The sequence below is a fragment of the Planococcus citri genome, chromosome 3 (assembly GCF_950023065.1).
Source record: "Planococcus citri chromosome 3, ihPlaCitr1.1, whole genome shotgun sequence".
In the NCBI taxonomy this organism is placed as follows: domain Eukaryota; kingdom Metazoa; phylum Arthropoda; class Insecta; order Hemiptera; family Pseudococcidae; genus Planococcus; species Planococcus citri.
In genome coordinates, this window is record NC_088679.1 from 30,244,998 (window position 1) to 30,269,004 (window position 24,007).

Genomic DNA, 24,007 nt, shown 5'->3' on the forward strand with positions numbered 1-24,007 from the left:
TTTTTTTTACATTTTTGGTCCCTTGATTTTCATAAATTCATCAAAAATTGAAAAATGCACTTGAGCACCTAAAATTTTGGCTTGTGATGTATTTTTGCATACTCTTTTGATTTTGATTTGTCCGATTCAAAAAATTTTGCCAGTTGAGATCTGATACCACCCTTCTTGAATTTGAAGAGGCAATCCAGTAGAAAAGTACACACACACAGTTACATCAAAATGCAAAATATTGATAGCTCCTTCTCCGGACACCCTGTATGAAATGATTCACTCGAGTAGTTTGGTTATAGTGTTATGTAAAGATAATATGCTTTTTATAGATAATGACTTACATATGAATAGGTATGTATTCTGAGCCAGTATTCCTTTAATGAGTAATGACGTAAGAATATTGTGCCTTTAAAAAAAAAAAAACAACCGATGCGATAATTCTTCATAAGCTACTCGTATTACATTTATGGTTAATTATTTTTCGATATAATTAGGTATCCAATACCCATATCAATGAGTTACTGACCAGATTAACATTTGAGTGAAAATACCAGCAGTTTCAAGAGGAAATAGGTATCTACACGTACTGTGGGACTATCAACTACGCATTCATTTTTTTTCAATTCTCTTTTCGTCCTCACTTTTAAAGTCTGTTAAAAATGGTACGTGCAGTTCTGTTCCTGTGTTTCACCTTGTTTTGTTGTGCAACAAGTAAGTTTTTCATTAACGAATTTTTTACTAAAATTATCATTCAAAAATTCACATTATCACATTATGTATATATTAGGTGCGAATACCAGTCATGTAACAAAGGAAGCTGGAACAAAAATGTCAACAACGTCAATTATAGCTGTGGACACCACATATCCTACATCAACTCCTATTCTTCAAGAAAATCTGATCGATACTTCTATTCAAGAGACTCCATCCTCGGACCAGAACGCGAATGACGAAATCGAGAAAAAAATTATCAATGCTTTCACCGAATTTTCATCAAACTGCAATGTTTACAACCGAATGGAGCTTTCGTTGAAAAATTTCACATTCCCGAAAAAATCAGTAAACTGTGATTTGGGATTAGGAATAAATGCTTCACTTTACAACGTCGCTGTCGGAGAATATTTCGGAAAATTTAAATCATATTCTACTTTGATTGGATGCGATTCTTCGAAAAAAGCCAAGGTATTGAATAAGTACTTAGTTTTAATTTATTACTAGCCAACCCGTTAATCGCGCATACTGCGCGATTCTTCAAAACCTAAATGTGCATTTTAAAAATTCAGTAGCTAATATGTAGAATAATCATGATTTTTTCACTGTTAGTTATTGGAAAATTCAAAAAAATGAGCTTCGCTTTTTCAAAAAGAATTGCAAAAAGGTATAATTTTTTTGACAATTATTGTCAAAAAACCTTGTTTTTTTCCTATTAAGGAGATATTCTCAATACATAGTAGTAGTATAACCAAAATGCCTTATTTTACATTGGTCTTATGGGACAAACTTTAATGTTATAATTTAGAGCCGCGGATGCATGGAATGGGCTCAAATTTGAAATACTTCCATGTTTTTCAAGACATTTTGAACAATCTTGTGCATGCATTTGTCAATACGTTGAATAGTTTTTCAATAAATACAGTTTTAAGAAATGTTGGATTTTTTCTCAAAAAGTCCAACATTTCATTAAATCGTATTTTTTTGAAAACTACTCAACGTATCGACAAATGCATGCACAGGATTGTTCAAAATGTTTTGAAAAACGTATTATACGCAATTTGAAGCTATTCCATGCACAAATGGCTCTGAATTATGTGTTTGAAGTTTGGCAGACGGGCAGGTATACTACCATGTATTGAGAATATCCCCTTAAGTACATATCAAAATTTTGCTTTTTGGCAAAAATTGATGAAAAATTTTGCTTTTAATGAAATTTGTAAAAAATCTGCGGCCTACCATTTTTCCAAAAAATTGTTCAAAAATCTACCTGTTTTGCCAGAAACTGTTAATTGATAATTAGGTACTAAAAAGTTCTACTTTTTTCGCAATACATAATTATTGAAAAGTTTTGAAAGGGCCTTTCTTTGTTTATATCTTATTCTCAAAAAGTTCTGCTCTTGGCTAACATTGTAATTCTTGATGAGGCTTTTTTAAAAATTAACAGAAAAAAAATATTGTTTTATCGCAAAAAATTCCAATATGTACTTATTTCAACTGTTATCACCAAAAGTCGAAAATATACCCCAAAGCGTCGCTTTCTCCCCAAATGTATTCTAAAAACACTCAATCACTCTCATCAAAAATCAAAATAATGTCCAGTTTTTCAATAAAAGTTGCGAAAAAGTATTATCACTCTTTCCAACAATTGGCGAAAAGTCCTGGTTTCATTTCTTAAAAAGTCTAAAAAAATGATAACTTTTTGGCAACATTGCAAACTCTTACCAAAAATATCGAAAAAAAACTCGTTTTTCACCCTATAGTTTTACCTAATAAAAGCAACAAAAATAATTGCAAAAAATGTAAACGTCATATTTTTTTTTTGTAGATAACTACCAAACTTGCTACTTTTTGCTAAAATTGAGAATTTCTTTTTTTTTACCAAATCAACAATCTTGTTTCTTTTCAAATACTTGTTTCTTTTCAATTTACAAAAATGTTTTGTTTTTTAGTTGTAAAAAAATCATTTGTTATCAGAAATTACCAAAAATTTCAGTAGTTCTTTTTCTGTTTGCTAAGATTATCAAAGTCTCAACTCAAATGACTCAATCTGCTGCACCCTCTGCATAAATTGGTGAAAACTTTCAACCTTGCATATATGTATATGACTTGATCTGGTCAAATATCTCATGTCAAAAAATTTTGAGGTTTCGCTTAACTTTTACCATCAACTTTTGAAAATTTCTGAAAAAAAGCTAAGCGAAAGCTCAAAACTTCTTGACATGTGGTATTTGACCTAAAATAACAACCTCTCAGTAAAAAGGCTTTGAAATGTAGATGTGCAAGCTTATGTTGAAAGTACAAAAAATTTTGTAGTAAGCTGAAAAAACATTTGATGGGCAGACAAAAATACTTATGTTGTACCCTGAAAGATCTAAGTTGAAAAACAATTTTTAACAGAAAAAAACTCTCAAAAGTTTATGGTAAAAGTTCAGCGAAAGCTTTAAAGTTCATGACATGAGGTAATGTTGACGATGCACCCTGAATGTTTTTTTTATTATAAAATCAACTTTTTGTGGTAACTTCGTTTCACATTTCAAAATTTAGTAAATGGTTTTCAAGCTTTTTTTAGCTCATGGTGAAAATTGTTGAACTTTCAACATAAATCTGCATATCTATGCACTATTCAAAACCTTTCTATCAAGCGGCTGTTTATCAAAATTGGTTCAGCTGTTGCAGAGATCTTGCTGTGACAAAAAACCAACTCATATAATGAACTTTTAAACTTTCGCTGAACTTTTGCCAACAATTTTTAAAAGCTTTTTACAGTCTAGTATGGTTTTTTCACTGTGCTTTTTCAAGGTACAATCTGTATAATTTTTTTACACATCAAATAAGATCAAATACTGCATGACCACAACTTTCAACTTTTGAAAGTTTTTTTTTGTCATAAGTTTTTTTCCACGGAGGCTTTTTGAGGTACAATGTAGGTACTTTGTGTACCCACCGAATATGGCATAATCGATTATTGAGCTTTTTTGAGCTTATAGTGTAACTGTTTGAACTTTCAACATAAACCTGCACATCTACACTTCAAAACCTTTCTCGATATGTCATTTATCAAAATTGGTTCAGCAGTTGCTAAGATCTCACAGACAAAAGAATCAGGTCATAATTCAAAACTTTCAAGCATTCACTTAGCTTTGACCTGGAACTTTTTGAAACTTTTTTTCTTCAAGATTTGTCTTTTTGTGATGCTCTTTCAAAGTATTTAATATAGTACGTACTTCTTTATATACGTTGAAGGCTTTGAGTATAGAGTTAACATCAATTATTGAGCTTTTTTGAGCTTATGGCGCAACTTTTTTGTGAACTTTTTTCTTAAACATTTGACTTCTTTTGATGCTCTTTCAAGGTATAATATACGTACTACTGTGTATACATTGAATGCACTACGTATAGGCTAAAATCAATTATTGAGCTTTTTTGAGCTTTACGGCGCAACTTTTTGAACTTTTAATTAAAACCTGCACATCTACGGGTCAAAAGCTTTTTTTTGAGACATTGTCGAGCAAAATCGGTTTAGCCGTTGCTGAGATCTTAGAGTCAAAAGAATCTGGTCATAATTGAGCTTTTATTGAGCTTTTTACAGCACAGCTTTTTTTGTAAACATTTTTCTTCAACATTCGACTTCTTTCGATGCTCTTTCAAGATATAATATACATACTTCTCTACATACGTCAAATATGCTAAATATATGCTAAAATCAATTATTGAGCTTTTTTGAGCTTTAAGGCGCAACTTTTTTGTAAACGTTTTTCTTCGATATTAGACTTCTTTCGATGCTCTTTCAAGATATAATATACGTACTTCTCTACATACGTCAAATATGCTAAATATAGGCTAAAATCAATTATTGAGCTTTTTTGAGCTTTAAGGTGCAACTTTTTTGTAAACTTTTTTCTTCGACATTAGACTTCTTTCGATGCTCTTTCAAGGTATAATATACGTACTTCTCTGTATACATTAACTGCGCTACGTATAGGCTAAATTCAATTATTGAGCTTTTTTGAGCTTTAAGGCGCAACTTTTTGAAAACTTTTTTCTTCAACATTACACTTCTTTCGATGCTCTTTCAAGGTATAATATACGTACTTCTCTGTATATGTTAAATGCGCTACGTATAGGCTAAAATCAATTATTGAGCTTTTTTGAGCTTTACGGCGCAACTTTTTGAACTTTTGATAAAAACCTGCACATCTACGGGTCAAAAGCTTTTTTTTGAGACTTCGTCGATCAAAATCGGTTCAGCCGTTCCTGAGATCTCAGTATTACAAAAATCCGGTCATAATTTTAATATATAGATCATTTTATAAAGATAATTTTGAAGTAGGTAAGAGGCAAAATAGTTTGATTCGTCGAATGTCCATTTTCCAGGTTGAAGTGACACTACCGAGCCACATTAGAATTGTTGCAAATGTTGAAATTATCGAAAAAACGTATCCTTCAAATGGATTAATTACTATTCTTCTAAGGAACGGTTCTATTTCAAAACAGTTCTTCTTCCAAGTGAAAAACTCCAATCATGAAGACAACATAATGCGAAAAATTTCTTATTCGAATTCGAAAGTGAGTTTTCTAATTATTAAACAGCACAGGAAAAAAATTAACAAAACTTTGAATAACTTGAATCTTTTTAACAACTAGGAATAATTGCGACCCCCCCCCCGCCTCCAATTCTCTGAGACAATTTTTTTTTAAAGAAGACATTCTAAGAAACCTTTTAAAGCCAACTTATCAAAAAAAAATTGGTCTTACTAACAAAATGGCGGCCATTCTGATTGACAGGTCAGTCTAAATCGCAGATTTTGCTTTCCAACATACGACTACAAAGCTAGATTGAAAGAGCATGGAAACATCTATCACAAGCCAAAATTTCAAGCGCTCAAGTGTTTTTTTCGATTTTTGGTGAATTTTTAAAAATCAAATTCAGACCAAAAATGAGAAAAAAATCAAAATTTTACCACGTTGACACAGGAAGCTGAAATTTGGAGTATACCCTAATTTCGATCCGCCAAATCGATTAGAAACAATTTCAACCCGTTTTGAGCAGTTCTGGAGCCTCTAGTAGATTTTTGAAACTTGAAATTCCCACAAAATTTCATCAAATGAAGTTGTTATTCTGAAATTCACGCTGCACTCGAGCTTGAACACGTTATCACAAGTCGACTGTTGGTGGGTTCAAGTAATTTTGGAGCCTCCAACGACTTTTTGAAATTTTTTGGAGCCTCCAGTAGATTTTTGAAACTATACCTAAATTTCCACAAAATTTCATCAAATCGAATAATAAAACCGAAATTCATTTGGCAGGTCGAAAATAAGGTATATCCCAAATTTAAGCTTTCTAGATCAATTTGGTGAAATTTTGATTGGTCACCATTTTTTTAGTAAGGCCAACTTTTTTTTTGGAAAGTTGTCCTTAAAATGTTCCTCAGGATGTCCCCTTTAAGAAAAAAGTTGTCCCAGAGGATCGGCGAGGAGGAGGGGGTGCCATTATTCCTATTGTCATATCCCAGACTATTATTCTCATCTCTGATTTACACTTATTTCAGGTATATCTTGATAATATAGACACAAAATACCAAAAATTGATCTACAGCAATTTAGAAGAAATCCTCAGCGAAATAGAATCATCCGTAGAACAACATTTGGTCGATCAATTGAGCGCACAATTGTCTGAAAATAACATCGATGTCGGTCAAAGCTGCTCCAAATTCGTCAACATAGAAAACTACTCGAAGAAAATCAATTGGTCTTCTTCAAACAGCGATTTCAATCATTTATACGCAATACCTAATGTATCTCTCGTATCATGGGAAGGAGTTAATCTACGTATAGGGCCTATGGTAGTCAAGGGTATTTCCCAATTCAGTAGCATCGAGCTGAGTATTTTGGGCACTGAATTAGCCAGTGCAGGGGATAGTGGTCTTTTTTATAGTACACCTAGATACGACGATCCCGAACAAAAAGAAATGACGGTTCGAATCAAAACAAGTGGTTTAAAAGGCAAACTGGACTGGAGTTATAATTCTAAACAAAGATCGTTTCCTTTTTTCATCGATTCCGTTTTGTTTGAAATCGAAAAAAACAAGACTTCTAAATTCACACCAGTACATTGGCCTTATTCGCCTAGAAAAAGTTACAATAAATGGTATAGTCGAAGTGAAGAGGATACTGTGAATGTGGATGTGTTGCTGGGAAATATTAAAATCGAATCGCCTAGCTTTCGCGAAGATAAGAAGGAATTTGTGAACTTTGCTCTCTTGGAACATCTGAAGATGTTTGTAAAGGATTCGTTGAAAAATTCGTTGGCTAACAAGCTTAAAAATAATTCTTCTATTGTAAGTTGTCGATAAAAATTTGTAAATGTTTTCAGTTTCATTTTGTAATTATTATATAGGGTACAACAAATGCTTGCAAATATTTTCGCCTACCTATGTGTATAATAATTAATTAGATCATATTTCCACACACGTATCCTAAGTGACCAGAAGAACTCGCACATACCTACCTATGCACGTAGGTACATTACACATTAGGTATGCTCACGTAAACTTATTATTAGCAGTAAATAGGAATGAATATTTAGCCAATTAATGGATTTTTAATAATAAACAAACGACGATAAGAACCATGTGTAATTGTTCGATGACTGTATTCGCAAATTCCGATAGGTTATTCTACGTATAGTACACGATTACTGAATTTTATGACGTGACGTTGATTACGAATGAATATCGCGATATGAAATTCTGGACAACTTTGATCGTTGTGTTATTTTCTTTTCATTTCGGTGAGTATTATTATTATAAGTTTTTAAAACCCAGACTCCATAAAAAGTAAGATTTTAGGGTTTTTAAATAGGTACATTTATATTATGAATGTGTAGTTTTTTGACTCAATGTTAATTTTTTCCAAATCACATTTCTTATAAAATTTCCAAAACTAGGCACATACCTACCTACCTATTTGCAAAAAAAAAGATTTTCGATGTTTATATGTAAGTACAAATAAGTACGAATTTGAACTCCAAGAAAGTAACACACTTCAAAAATTTATAAAAATAAATTTTTTGTGTTCAATAAAAATTTTTAAATTTAAAAAAAAACAAAAAAACCCAAGAGAAAATTTTAATTTATGTAAAGTAAACCATACACGAATTCAGGAAAATTTCGTACTCTTAATTTTTCCCAAAAGATTCCTTAAAATACCCTTCCTTCTTTTTTGCAAAAATAACTATATCCTGCAAGCGCAACGATTTGATTGTTTTACCTATTTAGGAAATTTTTGGACGCTCCTTTACGAGTCTCCATTGCCAGATAGGCTTTTAATGCATTTTCTGGTTTCCTGAGTTCAAAAGTCAATGACGCGACAAAACCAGCAAAAATGCCTGAAACATTGAGTTTTAAATATATTTTGGGTCATTTCAACACCCTTTCGTTTCCCTAATCTCCTCTTTAACTGCGGCTAATAATTATTACCTGATATAAATACGTACCTACCTGCTAAATTATCCTCAAAAGTTGAAAAAGTACATTTTTTGTAAACTTTTGTATCTAAAATTTTCTCATAAATGTGTTTTTTTCAAAAAATGAAGCCATATTTTGACTTTTTGAGGAACAAACTTCTCAATTTGAAGCTCTTGAATTTGAAAAACAAGACAAAAAAATCAAGTAGGAAATATGGCGTTTTAATGGAATTTAGCAGCTGAAAATTTAATAATAATTATTTCGAATCGATTAGAGCAAGTGAATCGCAAATCCGAAATGACCAGTTGAGCAAATGCATATTTACGTGCTAAAAATCTCAAATCTTCAAAAAATTAACTTTTTTTGCAACAAATGGCTCAAAAAATTACCTGCCTCCTAAATTTGATTCCCTGAATCGGTTTCCATCATTTTCGAGCCGATCTGGAGTCTCCAGCAAAAGTCAACTGCTTTCTAGCAATTTCAAAATCGCTTCAGCAGCTGAGAATTTAATCTTGTTCAGTGCAAATGAAGCGCAAATTTAAGGGTGTAGTTTAGCTTCTAAAAATCCGAGAAAATAGGTATAATGGGAAATTTTTATTGAAAAATATTTGGCTGCCAAATCGAGAGTTGAAAATTTTTCTTTTTTATTTTATCAGTAGACAAATAACTGATTTGTTCGCGAACGAAAGATTGAATAATTATTGAGAATTTCTGAATTTATTTTAAACGAATTATTGAAAATTGTGCGTGCGCATTTTCCCATTAACTGTTGCCATTTGTTGCACTCACACTCATACACGTTGTTATTTATTCATACGTATGAAGCGTTGCCAAATCGAATTTTTCGTTTCATTTAGAAAAATTTCCAACATAATTCTAATTTTTGATAGTTACGAAGAAAATAATTTCTCTTGCGAAGCTGAGCCAAGCGCGTCACCACTTTTTCTCCGCGACGTTGTCGTGGAAAAGTATAACCAACGCGCTCGGCCGGAGAGTTAATTTTCATTTTCATTCAATGCCAGTTCTAATGTGCCATAATATTGGATGAATGCATTCACGAAGTATTTTTAATAAATGGAGGAGTTGTTTGATTTTCCTAATGATTTTTTTCAATTTTTTAAAATTTAATATTCTGACAAATTTCTTATAAAAAGTTTTTTTTTTCGTGGGGGCACGCAGTGCCTCCGAAGTAAATTTGAAAAAACTTTATTAAAAAACTAATTTCTGAGAATTTTGACTGAAGAACATTTCAAATTTTCATCAATTCACCAAAAATTGACACTCTGACAATTTTGTCAAAAAACGAGAGTCTTTTGACAATTTTGGCGAAAACAGGTTTTTTTAGCCAACCTTCACAAGAACAGGAATGTTTGACAATTTTGGCAAAAATTGACCCTTTTTGAGAATTTTACCAAGATGATAACTTTTTGACATTTTTGACTGAAATGGATAGTTTTTGATTATTTGAGCCAAAAATCGACGCTTTTTGACAACTTTTTCAAAAAAATACACTTTTTAACTTGGGCAAATTTGGCAACAAAACTACAGACTGGAGGGGACACCTCAAGAGTGGTTTTTTGACCAGCTTTTTTTCATAATAAAAATATCCAAAAATCAAAAATTTCTCGTTTGCGAGAAAATTATTGAAAAATGCGCAAATCGCTGTATTTTGTCATTAATCAAGCCCTCGAGGGAGAATTTCCCCATTTCCAGTCTTTCTGGAGCCCCTGGAGAAATTGAAAAATCGCGCTGGAGGCTCCAGAATTGCTGGAAATGGTGACATTCGCCCTCGTGGGGTTAGTTCATGACAAAATACTGTGATTCGCGCAAATTTCAAAAATTTTCTAGTAATCGGGAAACTTTTGATTTTTTTTGGATTTTTCATTTGAAAAAAAGCTGGTCAAAAAACCACTCTTGAGGTGTCTCATCCAGAATCGGCTGAAATGTGGATGAATTCGTTAAACAGGTCGAGTATGACACACAACTCGATTTTCAGCTGCCTAACTTCATATTCACGTCTTCTGGAGCAAATTTAAAATTCTGGAGAAATTGAAAAATCGCGCTGAAGGCTCCAGAATGGCTGGAAATGCCGAAATTTGGATTTGGGGGGTTAATATCGGTTTTTTAGGTCTTATTTCGAACATTTTTACTGATCAATTACGTACTTTTTTTTAAAAAAGCATAAATCACCAAAATAGTCAATTTTGGATTTTCAAAAATTTGCCAAAAATCGAAAAATAAACTTGAGCAGCTGAAAATTTGGTTTTGGGAGTTTTAGAACATGCTCTTTCCAAAAATCGCGGCCCCGTTCAAATCGGAGGCACGGAGGCGGGCACCTCAAGAGGTTCCCTTGTCAGTCACATACCCATTACCCATACCTATGGTGTTGATCAGTGACCTCTTTCCGCGACTTTGATCTTCAAGAACTTTTGAACACTGAGAGGTAGAGCTTTGGGTAAAAAAGTGTTTCAAAGAGGATAAAATTACGAGCATTTTGCATTACTCAAATACCTATGTGTCCACTCAAAATTTTGAGTAATTTTAGTTCAAATTTCAATATTTACCTACTACCCGCAGCTGGTTTTTTGCCTGGTTTTCGCAACTTTAAGCTTCGAAAGCTTTTAAATGGTCAGAGGTAGAGCTTTGGGTAAAAAAGCATTTTAAAGAGGATAATTCTTCGAAAATGCTCAAAAAAAACAGTTTTGTCGTTATCAAAATTGAACAAGAATAGCAAAAAAATTGTTGAAAGTTCTTCAACCATAAGTCAAAGCTCTAAAAACACTGTGTATGTACTTTCAAAAAATGAAATAAATTCTATCACAAATCTCAAAAACAATAAAATTGCTGAAGATCATTGAAGAAAGGATAACATTGTTGTCAAGTACAAAGATAAAATTTGCAAAAATTCTTTAAAACATCGTTAAAATACCTAACAACATGAAAATCACAAAAAAAAATTCTGAATATTTAACAACATTCGCCTAAAATTCATGAAGAAGTGTTGAAGATGTGTGTAGAAACACTCAAAAAAGCATTAAAATTACCCAATCATCAATCAGTGAGAAATGAAAATCATCAAAAAAGGATGAAATTTCAGTAAAATTACAAAAAATACAAACAAAATCTAGTAAAACTTCGCCTATTGAGAAGACGTTCAACTGTAACTGAAAACCAAACCTGTATTGAATTGTTTTTTTTGCCCATTTTTGTCATCTTGGTTTCCAGAGATCAAACTTTGAACTTTGAGAAATAAAGTACACTCACAAGATGTTGGCATTTTGGGAAAGTTCACAAGATATTAAATTTTTGAAATGAAATAATGAGAGGTATAATTTTGAGATTTTCAGTTTGTTCAAAGTTGGTGAATTTTTTCACTTACTTTGAATCTTAATAAGTGAAAGTCGATAAGCACCCCACATATAAACTTATAAACTTGAGCGAATAAAAAATGTAAGCAAGCAGGTAGTAGGTAAGGTACATGGTTTATTTGTTGTTGAAACGGTGTGAAATTCATTTTGGAATACATTGATGAAAATTATTAATTATATCAAGAATAAATGCAATTTGTTTTTACTTCGAAGTGATAATTTGATAACTTTACAAAATTGTTTTTGATTTTGAATTACAATAAATGTGGCCAGAAGGGTTTATGATGAAAAGAACGAGAAATACCATTCTCAAAATGCAAAAATTGCAAAAACTGCACAAACGCTCTCTTTATTGAAAATGCTTCAACTAAAATATGTAAACAAACCATTAACAAACGCAAATTTGTCTACTGTCATGGCGACGTTGATCTATAAAATGTCGGCAAAATAGTGTTCGTATTTTCCATTTTTCACGCTCAAAAATGATCAAATAATGTTCATTTTTGGATATGTTGTTTAGAAAGGTTATATCTCGGCGAGTACAAGCTCGGTTTTTTGAAATATTGTCTCATAAATGAATAATGCTCTCATGAAAATGACCCTAAATTACGTAAGTTTAAATCCAATTTATTTTTATTCTAAAGCAAATTTTAAAAAAACAGCTCTGTACTCGCCGAGATATAACCTTTCTAAACAACATATCCAAAAATGAGGCAGATCCATTCGTCCGTTTTTGTGTAATTTGGAAAATAGAATTCGTCATATTATTTTACCTACTCGTTTACCTACTAAACTACACCCTTAAGGCGATCATTTGAGAAGTCTATTTTTACGCTATCTTTAATTTTTAAAATTTTTGGCAGGAAACGAGGCTTCGAAAATTTTAGCAGACGGCAGAGCTTTGTAGCCGTAACGCTGAAAAAGAAGTGCAACCAGTTGAAAAAAAATTAATATCCACTTTTGTAAATTATTCACTTGTTGATATTATCAAATTTTTTTCTTCATAAAGTAGAACCAAGATTTATGGAAAAATTGATTTTCTGAAAATTTGAATAAAAGTTACTTTAGTAGCCAAAACTTTGAAAAAGTAACCAAAAAGTACTCTGTAGGACCCTGACCTTTTCAATCAGGCAAATGAATTTTCTTAAATAAAAAAATTCAAAAACGATAATGTGTTTGCAACAAATTACTTCAAACCTTCCTCCCCCCACCCCAAAGTCGATCCCACAATCATGAGTAACTCGAGGACACATAAATTTTCAAATATTCACGTAAAATCAAAAAATCAACTACGGCAGTTTCACGTTTTGTTCTGAGATTTTTGATGCTCTTGGCTTTCTTTTAGGAGAACTTTCCAATCCTAAATCTATCTACGATTCCCATTTCTTATCTACTTGCACGTTAAACTAACTAACTTCCATATTTATTCTGTATAGGTGGAATAAATGCCGACGATGAAAACGTCGTTGATTTTACCGAGTCTCCAGAACCTGAGGTCATATCAGAGGAAAGACCAACTATGAAAACCATAACCACTACGAAAACTATCACCACAACAACTCAAACGCCGGAGCAAGATTCTCTAGACAATGTTTCCATTCAAGATTTATTGTTATCGGGAGTCGACGCTAATGAAAAAATTCACAAAAAAATCATAAATCAACTGAAAGATTTTTCCGCCAATTTTCAAAACAACCGTCGACCAATAAGACTCTCAACAAAAGGTTACGTATTTCCAAAAACTCTCATCAGGTACGATTTGGGTGAAGGCCAGATCACCTTTTGGAATATAAGTGTGTCTGATTGGAGCAGTCATGATTCGGAATTCGACTATTCCTTAACCTGTTATTCATCAACAACTGCAAAGGTATACCTAAGAAAAAAAATACCTGAGCTCGAAATTAGATTTCAATATTTCCTCTTCTTCATTGTAAAATCTTGGTATCTGTTTCAGTTACGAGTAGGATTATCAGCAAATGTACAGATTTCAGCAAATTTTTCGATAACTCATCCATTAGTTCAATCAGAAAACGAAGGAGGAATCACTATAGTAATCAGTAACGGAACAATTTCCAAACAGAATTACATCGTTTCAAACGACGAATTTTCTAAAATTTCTTACACCCACTCAAAAGTTAGTTATTCGAAAATTTAGCTTAACCATGACGATTCCAAAATACTCAATTTACCTACATAACATTTGTTATTCACAGATTGATATAAATTTCAACGCAGGACCACCGTCGTTAATCTACAATAAATTAGAAACATTTTTCGATGAAGTGGAATCCTCATTGAGACAATTTCTCGCCCAACAACTCGATAGTCAGATGGAAGAAAACGGCTCCTCTTTAACGGCTACTTGTTGGAGATTTGACCACGCTGAACCTTACGCAAGGAAAATTTCCTCCTTATTTTTAAATAGCTATTTAAACAATTTATACGTAATACCGACAGCAAAGATCGAGACCTGGAAAGGAATAACCATAAGTGCAGGGCCTATTGTAATCGGTGGATTTTCTTTCAATAGCACTGAATTTTCGGTCTCCAAAAAATACGACCACAACTATAATGGTTTTAAACAACGATTAATCTCTCGTGTCAAAACTGGGTCACTGAAGGGTAAATTTGAATGGAGATGCAATCTTTGTGACAATAATGGAAACGATTCGTCGTTAGTTTTCAAATTTACTTTAGATAATATTTTGTTTGAAGAAACATTCATAAGACGGGACTATTATGGCAGTTGGGATAGAACAATGGACGTATATCTTGGTAGAATGAAAATTAAACCATCCGTGTCTACTTATACGAGTATCCATGAGGTGAAATTTGCAGAATTCGTTTTAACTGAGTATTTAAAATCGGCTATAGCGGAAACTTTCAAGAAATCTTTGTCTGAAATAACGGATGATTCATGGAGAAGTTACATTAATTATTATTTCAATAATTAATTTATCATGTACTTGGATAATTATTATTAGCAGGTATACCTATACTTGAATTACCTGTCACTATTTCAATAATTAAATCTTGAAGATTGAGTAAGACATAAATTATTGAATTTAAATTAGACTACTTTGGAGCCTCCAGCTAGTTTTGTCGTAATAAGCAGGAAGCACCAACCAAAGGTAGTTACAGGAGCTGAACTTCATTTTTGGTTCTTTCAGAGTAATTTAAAATTTCTGTAGATTTTATTTCCACTAATTTTTGAACCCTAACTGGTTCGTTTTTTTTTTTTTTAGTCATTTACTTCAATACATAAAACACCAGAAACTCTAATTTGAGTAATTAAATTTTACAATGTTTAATTTTCATTTTTACACGATGGAAATACTTTCAACTGAAACATACACGTGTAAAATGTGAGATAAGTAAAATTAATTTATCTCTTAGAGCGACAATTTTTTTCCTTTTCCTTCAAAATTGATAAAATGTCAACTGCATTCGCGAATATAATCAGAACGGATATTGCTATCAAAAATTGAAAATATGTTTTTCTTCTGGTAAATGATTTTTTTTGTTACTCGTACTTAATAGTGCATTGTTTTTTCTTACATTGTTGTTTAATGGTGTTCATTTTCTCATTGTTTCGCGAAGTGTACGAATTTAATTCACAAATACTTACCTACCTACATCTGTGCGTTGGTTTAAATTTGAAAATAATGAAATTCAAATTGTTTTCTTTGCTTATCTTATTTTTTGCATTTTTGAGACGAAATGGTAAGTACAAGTAGTACATAGTAGAGGTACATTTTATATAAACTGAATAATCACCAATATTAGTCGTATGTCTTTGATTCATAGAATAAGCAAGATTTTTTTGATTTTTCTCGATCGATGACACTTGAAAATGCCTCATTTGAATGTAATATTATTAAAATACGAGTTTGGCTTTTGTGACCTAGAACCAAAACGTTTAAATTTTTGGAAGGGCTAAAACGAGAAGTGAAAAAAGTGGGAAAAAATCAAAATATAATTAATCAAATAACAGGAAATCAAAAATTAGGTACCTACATAATTAGATACCTTTTGAAAATTCATACGTTGAAGTAAAATAAAATATTTTGGATGTTATCCATCTCAACGAAAGGAATTAGTTATCGACTCAAATATACCTACTTTTCATCTATTAGGATAGATCGCCCAAAAAAATCGGTAGATTTCCACCAAATTCAGCACAGACCTTCATTTTGAGTTGAAAGTTAGCTCATAAAAAATTTTAGCATCGGAAGTTCTCCTAGAGGGAAGATATGAGCACTCAACGAGGGGTCATTTTTTTTTTAAAAAATGGAATTTTCGCGCTAGCCCTACTCAATCTGTTTTGGGAAAAATGGGTCAGCCCCAAAATGAAAGTATAATTGAGACTTTGCGTCGAACTACGCTGTTGCCGTACAAATTCAAAATCATTTGGTCATTGTTGCCAATTTTTAAAAAAAGGAAAAATATCATATTTTTTTGGATGTTTTTCTCGATTATTTAAAATTAAATGCGAAATATTTGCGAAGAAAAAATTTTCAAAATCCGAATTTATCCAAAAATAAGTGATCTGCAAATTTTCAATCTTTCAGTAGAACCTCAAATTGTGTTCGATTTTGACCACACTAGCATAGATCAACGCAGAATCTCAAATAATTTCATTTGGGACTAGGCCATTTTTCTCAATACAAGTTGGGAAAGGGCTAGCGCGAAAAAACCACAACTTTTTCAAAAATACCCCCTCAATGAAGGCCCATCTCTCTCCTCTAGGGGAACTTTTTACAAGTAACTTTTAGCTCAAAATGCAAGTCTCCGCTGAATTTGGTGAAAATCCGCCGATTTTTTTTCGCGATCCACTCTAACATCTATTCTAAAGACAAAGTTGCATAATTGATTATTACACAACAGATTCAAAACCTTCATACATCGAGCAAATGACAACGGAATACACCGCAAGTACCGCAACGAATATCCCTCCTTCAGTACATACGACGACGTCTACTCCTTCTCAAGAAAATTATCTCGATAATATCTCAATTCAGGATGTTTTATCATCGGACATAGACGCTAGTGAAAAAATCGAGAAAAAAATAATCAACACTGTTACAGAATATTCGGCGAATTGCCGTACTTATAAGAAAATAGATATTTCAATAGAGGATTTTTCATTTCCACAAAATTCTGTAACAATTGATTTGGATATAGCGAATGCTACATTTTATCATATTGCGGCCAGAGAATTCAGAGAATTGACAGAATCGTCAGAACACACGCGATCGGAAAAACGAAAATCATACTCAACTTTAATCGGATGTGATTCATCGAGAAATGCTAAAGTGAGCTATTATACTTAATATGTAATTTTCAGTTTTATAATTTTAAAACGTTAAAAACATTGATTATGGTTATGGCCTATGGATATTTTTCACGTAGTCAATTTATATAGAGTGTTGTGGGGGTTTAAGGGCAAACGCCTTTCATGTGAAACAGTTCACAGTGGATTCAATTTAATATAAAAACTACTTATTCCCTAATGTTGGATAGCAATAGGTACATACCTACATATAATGATTGATATAATACTCATGCATACGTTTGATGCTCATTTTCAGATTGAATTGAAATTACCCAATGATATAGAAATTTCAGCATATCTGAGAGTAGTTGGAAAAACTAATAATGCTACAAATGAAATTAATGCTATATCTGCTACACTTGGACTTAGTGAGGGAGACATAAGTTTTAAACTGAAGAATAACGCACTTTCCAAACAGTTTTCTATGCAGACAAATTCAACGAATATCGAAGACAACATAATATCAAAGATATTGTACACAAAATCTGAGGTTGGTAAAATTTCATAAATTAGAATTCATCTTCATATAAGCTGAATTTTAAGAGAGTACCTAAACAAAATAAGTGAAAATAAATACATATGCACATATGTACCTATTACTTAATATGTACATAGGTAGTAGGAATAGGTACATACAGGGTGGACAGAAATATCGTGAACCCCTAAAAAAGTTTTCTGTTAAATATTTCGGTTGGTCACAGTGAATGATAATAATGATAGCATATGATTGGTTGTTGGACTGAGATGATAACTTTCCACCAACCATATACCATATGCATTCTATTTCACGTTGCCAACCTATATTTTTAATGAAAAACTTTCTCTGGGGTTCACGATATTTCTGTCCACCCTGTATCTATTCTACCTACTTACTTATGTACGTACTTACTTAACCACTTACATACATACAAATAGGTAAATACCTATAATTTTCATTTATTCTTCCGATCGCATTTTAATCGAACCATTTTACGTTACAGGTTTCACTGAACATCGACACAAAATTTCAAATGCTGATTTACAACAAATTACAGACGTTCTTCGATAAAGTAGAATTACCAATTAGAGAGTTTTTAGTACAAAAATTGAATAACTATTTGAATAGCAATGGAATTTCTGTCTCAGACAGTTGCTCAAAATTTGTAAACCCGGATAAAAATTCTAAAAAAATTAATTTACCATTTTTAAACACAAATCTCAATCATTTATACGTAATACCAGACGCAAAACTTGATACATGGAGAAAAGTTCCTCTCAGTGCAGGTCCTATCGTAATAGATGGCTTGGCTGATTTCAATAGCACCGAATTCATTGCAACAGAAAGTGAAATTTCAAGCCCAGATTCTAATGGGAAATATTACAGTACGCCTTCCCCATACGATGATCCCGAAATGAAAGAAATTACAATACGGATAAAAACGAACGACTTGAAGGGAAAACTGGATTGGAGTTATAATTTTAAAAAGAGATCATTTCCTTTCTCCGTTGAATTTATCCAGTTTGAAATTAAGAAAACCATAAGTTTTAGTTACGTTAGTGTTGAAAACAATCACAATATGAATACCTACAATAGATTTTACGACGAGCGCAGCACTTCAAGTTCACGCTATATTAAATCAAATCAAGAAAGAGTTGATGTGAACGTATACCTGGGAAACCTTCTAATCAAATCAACTAACTCTAAAATTTGTGAAAACGAAAGTGAATTTGTAAATTTTGTTCTTTCTGAATATTTAAAAACTGTTATCGCGAACTCATTACAGATTTTGTTGAATAAAAAACTTCAAAATGAATCGCCATTCGCGAATTGCAACTAACATAGATAAGATGCGCAATGCGCATGCGATGTAATACATACTTACCTACCTATTCCATATTATTTTAAAATCTTATTTAAATCTGTAATAAATTTGTTTATAAATATTAAATATTTTAGAGAAGTATTCACATGTAAGTAGACTTATTCAACGAGTAAGGAAATGTACCAAAAATAGCAAATATCAATAATTCTACTACCACTACCTATCAATTAATATTATACCTTCTATACTGTGTTTGTATTTATTCAATTAGTGTACGGCGGGGGAGGGGCTTGATTTAAAAAAATAAGTATCTCTGAAATAATTTTCCAACTACCTAAACGACAATATTTCACTACTTGCACGTGTCACATTCCAGCCATTTAGTTGGCAATTAAAATATCGAATTTTTGAAAATGCACAAATACACGACTAGCAAAAATTTCAGATGTTGGAGTTCATTTTTAGATTTTTGGTGAATTTTGGAAATCAAATTTGGGATTTGGTATGTGCCCCATTTTCGACCTCCCTACCATTCCCTTCCAAAAACTAGGAAATGGTTTCGAACTGTTTTGAGCAGTACCTCTAACCTCTACCTATACTGGTTTGTCATTCAAAATATAAATTTTTGACAGCTTTCACTCTCGCTTCGTTTGGGTTCCTGTGTTTTTTTTTCAAATTGAACTTTTAAAAAAATACATTATTCAAATTTTAAGAAACTTTTCACCAGAAAAAAAACATTGTTTTTTATACGATCGAAACAAGCTTTTGCCCTCGCTTCACTCGAGTCTGTTTGCTTTTCATTTTCAAAATTAAAATTTTTAAAAACTCTCAACTAAAGAGACAATTAAAATTTGTCCATTCAAATTCTAAAATTTTGGATCAAAAGAAACAAACAAATTTTTAAAACATTGTTTTTACTTTTCGAAACCCAAATTTTTGAAAGCTTTTGCCCTTGCTTCACTCCGGCTAATTCCTATCTTTGAACTAAAAAAAAATCATAAATTCAAAAGAGAAAATAATTTTTCAATGAATCTTACTTGATGTGAGTACCTATTATACCAATTGGCATTATTGTCATTTCATCTTTTATTTGTATTTCATCTTACAAACTCGTCATATTATTCGGCAAGCAAATTTTCAGTCACAATCCCTCTCCCCTCCCCCCACAAAAACAGTTTTTTTCTCGTCAGTATGACATATTTTCGCGAAACCGAATGCAAAGTCGACAAAAAAATCAATTGTACAACTCGCATTCAAGAGGGGAAGGGTAAAATTTTGAGGACCCCATTCGGTACATCCGCCAGGGGGCTTCAACCGACCCAGACCGCGCTTGTATTTTAGACAGGTAGGTATTAGGTACGTACATCACATTCTCCTTCGTTCTCGAATTATCACTTTTTTTCCATGAGTTGTCTAATAAGTAATAATTAAGGACGATACTTCTTAAAATAATCAATTTAGGTACACCTATATATCTTGATTCTGTTGTCTACACTAAATATTTTACAGACACACGCGTGTCTCCTAAACAATTTGTTGACACCGAAAGCCGATTCTAACGTGGATGATCAACAAATGTACCTATCTGAGTAAATATTTAGTATTTTAATAAATATTTAATAACAAATAAGCAACGATATTAATCTGATAGAGAGCTGTTATTGTACGACGACAATTTTCGCAAGTTCTTCGACCACCTACGTTATATGTAATTACAGTCGCGACAGACCAATTTTACTGAGTGACGTTGTTATCTAATTACCTACAGATAGGTATCGCGATATGAAATTCTGGACAATTTATGTCATTGTCATATTCTCTTTACATCTTGGTAAGTACTTATTCATATTTCCAACATGCAACTTAATTTATCTCATCAATCAGAAAATCGCGATCACGAAATAACAACTATGGATTTTCAAAAAGCTATGTAAAAGTTCGAGTACACAATGTTTAAACAACGTAATTTTCTTCTTTTTTTTCTCATTTCGACGCAAATCATGCATCAGGATTCAGGATGTATCTCTTTTCACTCAATTTTCATAAATTAGTAGTGGGCAAAGCAAAACAGCTGATATAGTGTTGACTACTACATATCATTTTATAAACACGAATTCATCATTATCTAATCACAGAACTTTTTTTCTGGCATGTATACTATCCTTAGTTTCCATTCGTATAAATTAATAACAAACTATCCATCTCAACAAATGATAACAACCTGAACCCCTCCTCCTCCCACTGGAAACGACAAAATGCCAAAGTACAAAATATGATAATTCTCATAAAACACTACTGCCTATTTGTCTTTTATTTCATTTCGGTGCCTGCGACTTACGTTTTTTTATATATCTCCAACTTCGTTCGTTTTATATTATAAACCATGAAATCCATACTTCTCTTTTTTTTACTAACAATTTGTAACTTAAATGGTAAGTAGATACCTGCGTAATATGTTACCTAAGACTTACGTATGTAGATTGTAGATATGTTCCTTATTCCTTACCTAAGTATGTAGGTACTCGTATTAATGACGATTTTATTTTTTTCAAAGATGTAATAACAGCACTCAGTATTCAAAACGAATCAGTAAATGACGAAACTACAAATACAACTTCTACTCCTTCAACAACATCCACCCTTTCTCAAGATGATTACCTCGAAAGTATCTCGATTCAAGATATCCTATCATCAGATATCGACGCGAGTGAAAAAATCGGAAACAAAATCATAAACACGGTCACCAAGTTTTCTTCAGATTGCAATACTTATAAAGACATAGATCTTTCCATACATGACTTACCACTAGCCGGAGACTCCATTTCAATTAATTTGGGCACAGAAAATGTAATATTTCATGATTTCAATCTTACAACAACAGGAGGAGAGCCTAATAATTCAGATGAAAAATTGCACTCGTATTCGACTTCGATAAGATGCCAATCATCAAAAATGGGAGAAGTAAGAAATTCTTTCTGTTTGTAATACGTATTCGTACATACTACATACTCGTAGAATTAAATATTTCTTAGATTACTAATTCAGCCATAATTGTAGTGTATATATTGCAATTTGTGTACGTGATATAATGTTTCTTTTTTTTTTTAATTTTAGGTGGAGGCGAAATTACCAAAGATTATAAAAATTACAGCTGCTCTGAAAGTGATTCAAATTTCCGGTTTCTTGAAAGAGGTAGTCATTCCAGGATCTATATCTCTTATATTGAGAAATGGTTCTATTGCGAAGCAGTTTTCCATTGAAACCACCAAATCCACGAATTATCAAAATGATATCTCATCTAGAATAATCTATTCTGATTCAGAGGTAAGTTTATAGATAACCATCGATTATAATATTTATTCTAGTATTCTGGAATCCTGAGAGGGTGATTCAAATTTTTAAAAAAATAAATGGGTAACTTCAAATTTTTATAAAAATTGAAAAAATGCAAAAAACTGTGTGACAAATTGTTTTTAATGTTTTCCATCGCCCATACTTCGAATATCAACATATTTTTACGATATAAATGACGCCTCCCCCCTCTTCCCAAAACCCCACTAAATTTTGACAAACTCTCAAAGAATCCGAAAAAGCGTATGAAATGTGATTAAAGGCATTTTTTTGAGCGGATCTGAGTTGAAATAAAAATTAAATTTTGAGATACTACTCTTCCTTCCCCCTCCTCAACCCTTTTATAAAAACATTTTTCAACCAAGTCCAATATAGCCAAAATGACAATAAGAAAACGTGAAAAAGTTTTCCTTCGATAGACTTATGACTTCATAACCTTAATATTACGATTTTCCAAATTGCAGATACATCTGAACACAGATGCCAGATTTCAAGTAGCAATTTACAACAAATTAGGAATTTTCATCAAAGAAGTTGAATAGTCGATCAAAAAAATTTTTACAAAAAAATTAAACGAAAAACTTCTCCAGAATGGTATTTCCTTGACGGATATCTGCTCAAAATTCGAAACCACGGATGAAAGTTCGCAGGTCCAGTCATCAATTTCCAACAACAATCTGAACGATTTATACTACGTAATCCCAAACGCAAAACTAGAAACATGGAAAGGTGTAGATTTAAGTGCCGGACCGATTATAATTAAAGGACTATCATCTTTCAACAGTACCGAATTGAACGTGATTAACAACCTATATTCTGATCCAACGAGTACAGGATATCCTACCAATCGTCCTACGACATCGAAATTCGGCGAATTAGAACTGAAAGAAATAACGGTGCGAATTAGGACGAATGATTTGAGAGGTAAATTAGATTGGAGTTACAACAATAAACGAAAATCATTCATTTTCTTCCTGGATTACATAGAGTTTGAAATTAGGAAAACCAGACGGTATTTTGAAAAAAAAGTTGAAGTGAGTTTGCGTTTGCAAGATATTCGTTTCAAATCATTGAAATCGAACGTTAATGAAAACGAAAGTGAATTTGCACTATTTGTTCTTAACGAATATTTGAAATCTGCTATCGTGAATTCGATAAAAACGTCGTTAGATGAAAAAGAAAAACGCCTGGTTCCTGCTTTATTCTCAAATTGCGAATTTTTAAAATCATAATAATGAAATTTTTAAACTTTATGTGAATCGGAAAACATACCTAAAAATTCTGAAATAATTATTACCTATGTAACCTAATCTTCGAAGTAGGTACCTAAAATTTATGATAAAGTTTTGATAGCTAGGCCAGTCAAAGTCTAACTATAGACGAGAAATTCAAGCATAAATAATTAAGTAATCATCTATTCCCGATTAGCGCTCGGTGGCAGTAAAATTGCCAACTGCCAATTGTGAACTTTTGGCAAAAATTCGGGTAAAAGTTGGCAAAATCTCCACCAATGAAAACGCTTTATTTAATAGCCAACTTGACAATTTGTTGGCAAAATTTTTGCCAACTAATTGTCAACAGAGGCATATTTTTGTCAATTACATATACATTTCGTTTTGCCAACTAATTACCAAAAAGGCAATATTTTTGTCAACTACTCACATTTTCAAAATAACGGATACATTTTTGAATTTTAAATTTCAAAAATCAAAAATGAGGGGAAGGGTTGCATATTTCAGCTTTTTGACTTCAGAAATGGTATTTTTCCATCGTGTTGCATTTTTCCTACCTATAATATATCACTAAAATTTCCTGACCTAAGGGGGGTTCGAACCTGTGTTCTCCTGCACCTAAAACCCTACACCTAACCCTACAGCTACCAGTACTACAAGAAGAATTGGACATAAAATGAATTCTTATCATTTGCTTGCAGGCTCGTGTTGCTAATTGCTTTGATTTAGTCCATGTCAAAATAATTTA

General features: G+C 32.2%; 2 protein-coding genes across 4 annotated transcripts; both read left to right on the forward strand.

Moving 5' to 3' along the window:
* Positions 1–399: 399 nt before the first annotated feature.
* LOC135839169 (uncharacterized) lies at positions 400–18,928 on the forward strand. Of its 2 annotated transcripts, XM_065355075.1 has the most exons (10): positions 400–702; positions 779–1,173; positions 5,080–5,271; positions 6,255–7,495; positions 12,976–13,406; positions 13,494–13,673; positions 13,753–15,262; positions 16,427–16,854; positions 17,131–17,364; positions 17,855–18,928. In XM_065355075.1, the coding sequence occupies exons 1-4, from the start codon at positions 651–653 to the stop codon at positions 7,056–7,058; spliced, it is 1,443 nt and encodes a 480-aa protein (XP_065211147.1). In that variant the 5' UTR covers positions 400–650; the 3' UTR covers positions 7,059–7,495; positions 12,976–13,406; positions 13,494–13,673; positions 13,753–15,262; positions 16,427–16,854; positions 17,131–17,364; positions 17,855–18,928. The 2 variants fall into 2 exon arrangements, with proteins under 2 accessions (XP_065211147.1, XP_065211146.1); XM_065355074.1 differs by lacking the exons at positions 400–702; positions 779–1,173; positions 5,080–5,271 and having other exon boundaries at positions 7,341–7,495.
* A 1,028-nt stretch (positions 18,929–19,956) lies between these two features.
* On the forward strand, positions 19,957–23,554 carry LOC135839783 (uncharacterized). 2 transcript variants are annotated; one of them, XM_065355983.1, is made up of 4 exons: positions 19,957–20,507; positions 21,231–21,637; positions 21,791–22,000; positions 22,492–23,554. In XM_065355983.1, exons 1-4 carry the CDS (start codon positions 20,459–20,461, stop codon positions 22,567–22,569), a joined length of 744 nt encoding a protein of 247 aa, XP_065212055.1. In that variant the 5' UTR covers positions 19,957–20,458; the 3' UTR covers positions 22,570–23,554. The 2 variants fall into 2 exon arrangements, with proteins under 2 accessions (XP_065212055.1, XP_065212054.1); XM_065355982.1 differs by lacking the exon at positions 19,957–20,507 and adding an exon at positions 20,824–21,108 and having other exon boundaries at positions 22,492–23,552.
* Positions 23,555–24,007: the final 453 nt, after the last annotated feature.

What these genes read in the sequence shown, in the direction of transcription:
- LOC135839169 (XM_065355074.1), top strand. Translation starts at nt 15,109, where the DNA reads ATGGTGTTCATTTTCTCATTGTTTCGCGAAGTGTACGAATTTAATTCA. An exon ending in TGCATTTTTGAGACGAAATG is followed by an intron (nt 15,263 to 16,426) that starts GTAAGTACAAGT and finishes ATTACACAACAG; the next exon opens with ATTCAAAACCTTCATACATC. An exon ending in TATTGTACACAAAATCTGAG is followed by an intron (nt 17,365 to 17,854) that starts GTTGGTAAAATT and finishes TTTACGTTACAG; the next exon opens with GTTTCACTGAACATCGACAC.
- LOC135839783 (XM_065355983.1), top strand. Translation starts at nt 20,459, where the DNA reads ATGAAATTCTGGACAATTTATGTCATTGTCATATTCTCTTTACATCTT. An exon ending in CATATTCTCTTTACATCTTG is followed by an intron (nt 20,508 to 21,230) that starts GTAAGTACTTAT and finishes TTTTTTTCAAAG; the next exon opens with ATGTAATAACAGCACTCAGT. An exon ending in TAATCTATTCTGATTCAGAG is followed by an intron (nt 22,001 to 22,491) that starts GTAAGTTTATAG and finishes TCCAAATTGCAG; the next exon opens with ATACATCTGAACACAGATGC.